Source organism: Populus alba, chromosome 2 (assembly GCF_005239225.2).
Source record: "Populus alba chromosome 2, ASM523922v2, whole genome shotgun sequence".
Classification (NCBI taxonomy): Eukaryota; Viridiplantae; Streptophyta; class Magnoliopsida; order Malpighiales; family Salicaceae; genus Populus; species Populus alba.
Genome location: NC_133285.1, coordinates 9,664,667 through 9,675,121, shown reverse-complemented (window position 1 = coordinate 9,675,121; position 10,455 = coordinate 9,664,667). Strand labels below are relative to the sequence as shown.

Sequence of the window (10,455 nt, the reverse complement as noted above, 5' to 3'; positions counted from 1 at the left end):
TGGTAGACACAAGCTCAAAATGTTTTTTTTTTATTATTTTATTTTGAGTTAATTTTAGGTCTATGGACCAAATTTTGGGTTATTTGAGATAAGAACTCAAAACGAGTTTATCAAAATGTATAGAGTATTTTATATTTGTTTTGGACAAAAATGAGTTTCTAGATCAGAAAACCACCAACCTCGACTTTCTTGTCACCACTTTAGCTGAAATATAGGGAAAAGCAAGTGATGGGCCGCCTTTTTTCAAAACTTTTTAGGAAAGACAACATGTCATCCCATTTCCAAAAAAAAATTAAAGGATCACGCTCGTATTCTTTTCAAAATGGACAAGATGCGTGGGCCTATCTTGTAAGGCTTGGTAGTATCTGACTTCTTCTTTTTTAACTCTCTTTTTTATATGTATCCTTTGAAATCAATTTTTTAATTTATATGTAAATTAATACCCTTTTTCTCCGATTGTTTATATCATTTATTAAGCTTTTTTTTAATAGATGTTGTTTTTTAGTTATTTTATATGTATTTAATGTTTCAAGTAGATTATTTTAATTCATCTATAAGTTTTTAAAGGTTTAATATAAAGAAAATTTTATTTTTAAAAATAAAAATTATTTGTTTTTGGTAAGAAAAAGTGATCTTTAAGAGAGAGAGAGAGAGAGAGAAAAAAAAAACATGTACATTAATTGAAGGGAAAAGTTAAGGTTAAATATCATACTTATATATCTTTTACTTCTATGAAAATTAATGACTATCTTTTTATTTTATAATTTTATTGGTATTAGGTGCTCTTTTTCGGTTTAACAATTAATACATTTTAAGATTTACTTCGTTTAGCATAGATAGTATTGTCTTTACATTTTCCAGTTAAGAGAATATCGTGATATAGTAAAATGCACTCGCAATATTGTCTCAATATTTTTCTACTACGTGAAAAATTGATTTGAGATCCTATACATGACATTGTGTTAATAATTTTTTTTGTATTTATTATCGTTTATGATCCTCATTTTATTTTATTAAATGTAAAGCATTGGCTTTTTCAATTCATAGTTATTTTTTTTATGTCAAAAAACATGCTAATAAAATCTACACATTTATTTTTTTGCGTTGGAAAAAAAATTATCTGACCAACAATGAAGTGAGTCAAATAAACACATTAACATTTTTTTTTTAATTTATTGGCACAAATGATTCTTGATTTATTTAATTAAATGGATGTATAAGCTTTTCAATTTATAATTAAGATTTGTTTTTTGTCAAAAAACAAATGTTGGAAAAGCCTTAATATTCCATATTGTTTTTTGCATAAAAAAGTTATTCGACTTGCAGAGAAACACTAATCAAATAGCTAGTTGCTAACTATATTATGTTGATAAGTTATAGATTTGGGTTATTGTCTTACGATAATAAAAGTTGAAGACAGTGGAAATAGAAACGGGTTCATTTGAAAAGATAGAAATATAAAAATAAATATGTCTCTAAACAATGTTGGAGTAAATTTCTATATTTTCAAAACAGAAGACATAAAAGAGACATCTCTTAAAAGACAATATCTGTTATTTTCTATTCCTAATATATCCTTATTAAAAAACATTAATACCAAAATTATTGTATCTTGAACACCACTAACAAATACATTTTTGTCATCATCTTGTATAATGTCTTGCATCGTTTAACCTCACCGTTTATCTATATCATATATTTGAGGAAAGTAAACAAATGTTACCTCAGTGAACTCTTATGTTAAGCGATGTTTGTAGATGCAGGTCAGATCATTGAAAGAAATGAGAGTGCTGTTGGCCATCATCTGTCCGCATCCTATGGTGCAGCTAGGAAAGTGCTTAGTTTGGTGGTTCCTTGAGCTTTTATATTCGGTGTATGTGATGTGGGGCTTGGTTTCCAGACCTTTCACTCCCACATGCATCCTCTCCAAAGTATATGATAATTAGATGAGAAAGCTGGCTGCCTAACTTTGTGGTCGCTTTAGCAGTCGCGGGGAATCTTTAAATATGTAAATTGAGGGCGACTGGAAACAAAGCTAGATTGGCCCCTCTAAATTTCTTGGCTTTCTTTTTCCATGAATCAATTCATAAGCCAATTTACTGTAAAATTGGCATCAATCGTTTTCCCCTAGCTGGAACTACCCGGCCCAGGTCCTCTAGCAACCGATTTCCATTCCTTTTCACTGCCCAAACGACGACAAATTAAATCGTTTTCGAAACGTAGCTGAGGGACCAACAGAAGTGGTTGACGGGGACATAAGGCAGTTCGATGGCTTTCGCAACTCACAACTGTGGTCAGAACCGAGTGCTGTGCAGGTAAGAGCTCTTGTTACGTGATCCATTAACTGTAGACGCTGCTGGCTGCTTGCATACATATTAAGGTTGAAGTGGATGGCTATGACGTCAGGGAGACATGTTTCTTTCCCGAGCCTCCAAATTTTATGTAGGAGAGGCTATGGAATGGAAGGATTTCTGTTGTATTGGTGATTACAAAGGAGACTGGAAATTAGGTTAGTTTGTCTCTCTCAGTGCTTTTTTCGGCCTTCGGCCCTTTTTTGTTACCTTGGAAAGGAAGGGAAAAAAAAAGAGTCGGATCTCAGCTTCTCTGCAAGGCCTAAAAAAGCTAGAGAGCCCTCGTGATGACCGAGCCATATTGCATCATTTAAGGGGTCTAGTTCGACACCGATGTAGTGTATTGCATTTACAAAAAGAAAACGAGATATAAAAATGTCATGGGTTTCCACATGTTGCAGCTGGTGTGCGTCCCAATATATATATACTATTCGTTGACGCAGGAGATTCCTTTCATGGGGGCAAAGACAAGACCAAGCGAACTGCAAATTTAGTACTAACGGTGGATTGATTTTTTATTCAAGTATCCAACCTGCAATTCATCTATTTGAGTTGAGTTGCTTGTTTTTATTTTATTTTTTTTTCTCATCTGTCTTCGTATCAAGAAGCTGTTAGGCAACATGTTGCACTACAGGTGCAACATGTGTTTCAGATGAAAAAACATTAAAAAGAATAATAATTAATATTTTTATGCAAAATACAGGTAACATCTATAGCAGGTGTACTACGTACAGAGCCTAAGTTCCATAGCAAACAAATGTGGATTCATATTGAAAAATGTGAAAAATGAATGTAATCAAGAAAATAATAGATTAATATCTTAACTACAATATTTATAAACTTTTCACAGAAAAGGTAGATTGAATGTATCATCATCAAGAAGAAGAAGCCAAGTCGTCTTCCCTAATCTCATTTTATTATCATTTGTGTATATTAATTAAATCTCATATTTTTGGATGAACATATATAATTATCTTCGTTTCCAAGGCTTTTGATATATATATATATATATATTAGAATTCTTAAATATTTTGAGACAATTATTGGGTTCTTAAAACGATGTTGGTGCCACCACATAATATTTGAAGTTTCTCTCCTCTTCCTATTTATTCTTTATTTTATCTTAGAGATCTTTATTTTTCAATATCCCCTCCTAATAAATTTGACGCTGACAAAACCTTTCGTTTTCCCATCTCTACTTTGATTTCTTGTTCATTTTAGTAGTATCAGTTTATGTAAGTGTTAATTTTACGGGATTTTAGTTTCTGAAAAAAATTGTACCTTATTCTTTATTTCTTAACAATCGCGAATTTAGGTTTGGTCCTGTTGTTTAATTCATGCATCATGTTTTTATATTGAGTTGAATTCAATGGCGGTCAAAGGTTACTTAACCCCCTCCATAGGACTCCATGAACGAGACTCACCTACCTCCCATGTCTTTTTCTAATTTGAGCAGAAATTTTGTCTTTTATGATGGGGGGAGCAGAGCATATAAGAGAGATAAATGTCCATTATCAGTTTTTCAGAGGATGATAATTCTTCTTATTGATAAAGGATGGAACATTTTAGGAATTTAGGGCTACTTTTTTTTCAAGAAGAATATCAAAATTGTTCATGGTTCTAGAAGAAATGCTTAGTTTGTTAATTAGTCTTGCAGACAAAACTTTATAGTTATAAGCTAATGCTGGGTCATCTTGTATAGATTATAATTTGTGTTAAAGCAAGAATTTGCATGATTTCTCTATGCTTTATAATTTGGTTCATCTTTGAATATTGTTCATTGTTTTCTTTTAGGTACCATATATACAAGAAGAAACAAGTTGTCTAAGTCCAACAAAAACGCTATCGCTTCATTAAGTAGTATTGTCAGTGATTATGTCGTAAATCTCAATGATGATAATGAAAAGATCTAATGTAAAAGTCAACCACTAAGAACAATAAAGCATGCATTCGTTTTTTGATAGAACCCATTTTAAGCAAAAATATAGCAGAATGAAAGCGCAGCTTGTTATATAATTAATATTTTGTATCATTATGTTATTTATTTGTTTTGAGTTATTTTAAGTTTTACAATAACACAAAATAACTTGTTTAAATTGATTTTTAGATGTATCAATATTAAAGTTACTCCTTTCATCACATCTACAATGAAGTGGTCATTCAAATAATCATTGTTTCAATGGAGTTAACTTCATCACCATCCTGAATGAATGTAAATGATAGATACTTGGTGGAGAAAGTTTAAGGTTGGATAAATAATTTTTAATTCGAGTTTCTAGTCTTTTAAAATTTTAAAAACTAATTAATATATAAAATTAATTAAGAAAATATTTTGATGGGACAAGAGCAACGAGGCTTTTGTCAAGAGAGTGTGAGAAATTCATAATGCAACTAAGTAATTGTAAATCAATTAATGTGATTTTTGATATAATGCCCACAAACAAGCAATTAGAAAGGTTGGCTTAGATGACATTGAGAAATACAAAGGCTATAAACCAAGGCGTTGTCATAAAGAGTAATTGGGAATTGTATCAAAAATTTATGGCTTCAAAAAGTTTTACAAATACTCACGATCTTGTACATAAAATAAAATAAAAACACATGGTTTGATGAGCAAGCACATTGCATAAGTGATTTTGTTTATCAACCATGTAAAGCTTCAAGTACCAGCTTATTGTTATATGCTTTTTTTTCTTTTGAAGTTCTAATTATGTATTTATTTGTGATAGTTTAAAAAAAAACATTATTTAATTTGCAAGAAAACAACTTAGCGAGAACATATTATAATAAAGTTATATGAGAAAACTTATATAAAGGGGGATGTGAATATAAGAGCAGAAGTGTTCATTGTAAGTTTTTCTTATATAATTATTATTGGTTTAATATTGTTTATTTGCATCATTAATCTAAAATATCCTTATCTAATTTAGGAATTTGGCTTTTTTTGTTTTGTAGAAGATATATAACATTAATATAATTGTGAAATTTAGCAAAGATACTTTCACTCATTCTCCTAGAGGTTGCTGCAAGTTATGGACCTTATAGGAATTTAATTTATGGTTTGCCTATGATATCAACCACAAGAATTGAGAACGGGCGACACTACTTTAACTGTAATCACACAACATTTCAACCAAGTTATACATTAGAGGACTTTGATGAGATTGTTCATAAAAGGGCTAAGGAACAACTATCTATTGAGATGCTAAATATGAGAGCTCCAACGAGAAAATAGAATTTATTAGACTTGAATAAATGTAGTTATAGCCTTATAGGTATACCTTTTCCTCCCTATCCTAGATCTTATGATTCATGATCTTTTTCTTCCCCTCCCTCTCCACCTTCTTAAGAATTTGAATGTTGTTTATATTTATATTTGTTTAAAAATATTTGTGTATGGATGGAATTTTATTTATCTTATTGTTGTGCTCTATTTAAATGAATTATGAAATTTGTATATGTAAATTTTTGGAGATGGGTTTTAATTTGTTATGGTTGTCGTTTATTATAAACTATCTAATTGTTGTAGTTGGGGATCATAAGAGGAAAAAGAATAAAATCTGGAAATGTTGATGGAATGTCTTTTTATTGGTGTTTTTGTTGGTATTTTCACATAAAATTTCATATTCATTCTGGAAATTTTTATAAACCTTACATAATGGATAGCAATTTATTGATAGAACAGCCGATAAATTTTTTTTATTAAAAGTATATAAACGGTGATGAAATTGCCGACAACATATTCTATCAGTAATTTTGTTGAAATTGAAAAATGAGGATTGAATGGCCGATAGAATTGAAAGCCCGATGAGTATACTTTTCGACAATGGTGTTCCGTTATCGATCGATTCCTTCAACATTTCTCAATGCTGACAAAATTTTCACTATACAAGGAAATCCTATTTATGGTCCGAGTACTAAGTAGTCAGTACTCTAATCAAAGGAGGATATTAGGCACTCCGATAAAAGGGAGGAGTCTAGCTAGCACCTAGCATGGGGTCTGTGATCGGGAAGAAACAGACCGGTAAGACTTTATTTCCTCCGAAATGGCATTCAAGTGATATGCACAACAGCATAAAAAAAGAGCAAAATGGAGAAGAACTTGGATGGATGGATTCACTAGCTAGGTGGAGGGGATTATTTCTTAGCACGCTTGCCCAGAGGAATGTTTTGGGGGTCCCCCTCAAGACCAAATTGAGAGGTGAGCTTGTTATATTTTCCAAGTCTGTGAATATTAAAACAACAAATAACATGCAGTAATGATCGTTTAATGGATTTGGGGCCAGCCGCTATATCGAGTGGGTGACTAAAAATGATATTAGGTGAGCTTTTAGTTGGGGCAGGTAAATTAATTTGTTTCAAAGTACAATTTGTTTAGATGCCATGTTTAATTTATTACGATTGCACTTTCAAAAGAGATTTAGACAGTAAGAAGCTAATCCTAAAGGTGGGACATGTCAAGTAGTTCTTCTTTGGCTTCTGTGTTAGCTAGCTTGCTCCATGAAGTGCATTTCATGGTTGGAAGAATCCCGTCGACTCCAATGGACAACAAGTCAGACCTGACATACAAGACTGGTTCTGACATAGAAAGAGATGGGGAAAAGTTGGAGACAGTTGGGGTCACACAGAAGCACTAACCAGCCTAGCTCGCAACCAAGTTGATATGTAACTGATAGAATATTTTTTTCCTTGAAACTTCTTCCAAATCTCAGTCTCATTGCATACATTGAAAGCTTAACTGAACCAACTCTGGACACTCAATACAATAATACTGCAGGTGCAAATCCTGATAGAAGACTTTATGAATACAAGTCTTACTGCCATGAGAAAACCCAGACTCATATTCAAATCTTCTTCTATCTTGAAAACATTATACGAGTAGGAACCCTTTTTGAAGCCAAAAACCAAATGAGCTTCAAAATTTTTACACTGCTCAAAAGAGTGAAGAGCAGAATACAAAGCAAAGCAAAAAAGAAACCATATGTGTCCTATATATGTTAGTCATGAACAGCTTTCAACATGTGACCCAATACCATGTGAAAAGGAGTGAAAAGAAAGAATGGTATAGTTGTTTCCTGGGCTCCTTGTCTCTTTCTTCTCTCTTTTACCATGATCCTCCACCAAACATTCCGTTCCAGTATCCAGCACTTGAAGTCCCTTGTCCCTTGTTTTGATCAACTTCATTTGTGCTTGAAAGCTGTTTCAGTTCACCAAAAGGAAATAAAAGCCTTCCATTATGTTCTTGAACTCCATATCTACTTCCAAGCCCATCAAGAGAAAAACTCAGAGTTGGTTTCAATTCTTGCAAAGGGAATCCACCCGAAGAATAAAGTGTATTTGAATCCGGCATCGGTGTTGGGATAAAAGAATTCAAACCCCTAGAAGCAATTCCACTCCTCAGTAGCTCCAGAGCTGAAATAGGAGATGAAGTATAGGGAGAAGAATAAGAGTTATGTTGATTGTAGTTGTTGTTTTCAGTTTTGACCACTTCAGTATAATGAGATATACCTTGACTATCCGGCATAGCTGGGAATGCCAGATTAAGGTCTTGACCTTCATGGGCACTCTTAGGATTCTGAGAAGAGAAGTGTGAGAGGTTTGGTGGGTTGAGATCGGGGAGCTTCGACGGAGCTGCAGATGCTGCTACTGATGATGATGTAGATCTCTTGTTCTTTCTTGAACCTCCTCCAACAGGAACGTTTCTAAGAGATCCTCCTTCAGTCCAGTACCTTCTGCAAGTCTTGCAAAAATATCTTGGTTGTGTGAGACTGTAGTTGTTATAGTAACAAAACTTGGTATTGGTTGAGTTACATCTTGGACAGTTCAACTGCTCTTGAGGCCTTGCTTTTCTCTCTAACACAGGCCTTCCGCATGTATTTGATGTCATCTCTTCCATGGGTCTTGCCAGTTTAATATCCTGCAAACCCTAGAGTACTGAGATGATGAAGGAGATCCATAGCGATATTGTACGAAGTAATCAAACCATGCAATCTTGAAACCTTATTAAGAGATGGCTGATGGGATAACAATTAGTAGATCAAACAAAATAAAAACGCATAAGGTTTCTTTGTCTGAAGAATTAAATGAGAGAAAATTAACTAATTAACTCCATGAAGGAAAAGCAGAAATGAAATTAAAGAGGGGGGAAAAAACCCTAAAAGAACAAATGATAATAGCAAATCATGCCTTTTCCCTTTCCTTTATAAGTTATCACATGAGCAAAAAAGTGAAGAAAGAAAAAGTTGAATGCTTTCATGCATGGTTCAAAGAAGAAATTAAACTTTACCTTTCCATAAAGAAAATTCAAATAGAAGGGACCTGCACTGTGCATGAAGATGATCTCAAGGACAAACAAAAAGAGAAAACAGACAAACAACAAATAATATTCGATCTCTCCAAACAAACTACTGGAACATGGTCGATCATGTATAACCTTAAAATCCCTAAACCAGAGAAACTAACTCATAATTGTACAAAGAAGATTTTATATAATACTTGGCAAAACAAATATATATCTACCCACCCGTGGCCATGAAGCAGCATCCATAAATTCAGAAGAAAAGGGGAAGGAAAAGCAACTGATGACTTCAGAGAGAGAGAGAGAGGGAAAGGGAAAGAAGGATCGTGTTCACCTCCTTTGTCTGCAGCTGTTCTTAGTGCAAGAAAGAATGTTTTAGATTGTTTGTATGCTGGCTTTATGTGCGAGTTCACTTTATGAAGATGGAAAGAGGGTGAAAAAAAACACAAAGCAAGAGAGAGGGGTGTTAATTTGTTTTGACTACACCACACGCATAACAGGAAGGGGAAGGGAGTAGTATTAATCGCATTTTTTAAGTTGGCAGCGCTGGTTCAATCTTATGTGAGAATTCTTTGTCAGATCTTCGCTCAACAGTGGATTGTCCATTTGTTTATTCATCGTGGGTGGAATTATGAGTGTATGTACTGTGGGTGGGTTCAACTTTTTGACCTTATAATGTACAACTCCTTTGATTCTTATTCAATCTCTTGTTACCCTCCCCTGTTGTTTTCCTTTTAGTGCATGTTTTCTTTTGGACCACTCATGAACAAAGGTTGGGTTCTGTTTGGTTTATCAAAAAGATAGGATTGTCGATTACTTTAACATCCTCTCCTGCATTTTGTCAAAAGATCCTTTCTCACAGATTGGCAACTTTTTCATGCTTTCGGAGGCAACTTCCTATTCACCCTATATATATATATATATATATTCTTTGCTTGCACATTAATTAAGCTAAGCGCACACCAGTCCATCTGGTATATGTTGCGAACTTATTTTGTAAATTTTCTTTTTTATTTATTTCTTTATTTTCAACCTCCATAAAGCAATATTGTAATGAACCGGCCTTAGTTTTGGCACAATTCGTCCCATCTTCACATCCATTGATCAGAACTCAATCTTCATTTACATTAAGCTCCTTTTAAATAGGTATAATACCGGCACAGCAGTCCCAGTATTAATGTTGATTAATCTTGCTGCAAGCGCTTAAGCTCAATCCTTTCAGAAACAGAACCCATTAAAATCAGATTGGATTCAAGCCTGTTTTGAACCGAATGTGGAGGTTCGTCATGTGGTCTCAATTTGAAAAATTGACAGTACAATTTCTGAGAGAACTCATTTTAAGACGGCACAGGTATTACGCGTCCCGGAGTCAAAATCTTCAAACCTTGTACTGAATTAAGGATGAATTGTTTACTTACCAGCTTCGCCTGTATTTCTATGTTAATGTAATAAATTAGTTTATATCAAGGGGCCGGATTGTAAGGAAAGCTCAACATTCAGAAATGAAAATGGAAGGTTCATGGAGAGAGAGGGGAGCCGACAAAAGCAAGATGGTGGGGGCCCAAATAATGCGCGGTAGAATGGAAGGGAAATTCCTTTGTTGGATGTCTTTATAGGGATGCTGACAGCTATGGCTTCGAAGTCTTCGAAATAGCCAAGGAACCGAATCTTACTCGCAGTTTCAGTTGGATTATTGATTGCTTGTTCTCCTATGCTGCTGTCTTCTCCAATCTAAGAAGCTGCGTGCAATGCCTGATTGATATCACCATACCATGATATTAATATATTTTCCACCAAACACAAAAT

At 33.7% G+C, this 10,455-nt stretch overlaps 1 protein-coding gene across 6 annotated transcripts; it reads right to left on the bottom strand.

Moving 5' to 3' along the window:
- Window positions 1-7,009: 7,009 nt before the first annotated feature.
- On the bottom strand, window positions 7,010-9,246 carry LOC118063440 (dof zinc finger protein DOF3.7). 6 transcript variants are annotated; one of them, XM_035077473.2, is made up of 3 exons: window positions 8,875-9,246; window positions 7,860-8,277; window positions 7,010-7,763 (listed from the first exon to the last, which is right to left on the bottom strand). In XM_035077473.2, the coding sequence occupies exons 1-3, from the start codon at window positions 8,896-8,898 to the stop codon at window positions 7,456-7,458; spliced, it is 750 nt and encodes a 249-aa protein (XP_034933364.1). In that variant the 5' UTR covers window positions 8,899-9,246; the 3' UTR covers window positions 7,010-7,455. The 6 variants fall into 6 exon arrangements, with proteins under 6 accessions (XP_034933364.1, XP_034933365.1, XP_034933367.1 ...); XM_035077474.2 differs by having other exon boundaries at window positions 7,860-8,268; window positions 8,875-9,245; XM_035077476.1 differs by having other exon boundaries at window positions 7,860-8,268; window positions 8,984-9,244.
- Between the last annotated feature and the right edge of the window lie 1,209 nt (window positions 9,247-10,455).

Bases quoted from the DNA above. Each gene is read 5' to 3' on its own strand.
- LOC118063440 (XM_035077471.2), bottom strand. From the start codon at position 8,682: ATGCACAGTGCAGGTCCCTTCTATTTGAATTTTCTTTATGGAAAG. The intron at 8,278-8,637 runs GTAAAGTTTAAT...TCAGTACTCTAG, and splicing joins TGAATTTTCTTTATGGAAAG to GGTTTGCAGGATATTAAACT. The intron at 7,764-7,859 runs GTATATCTCATT...CTCCTATTTCAG, and splicing joins AGCTATGCCGGATAGTCAAG to CTCTGGAGCTACTGAGGAGT.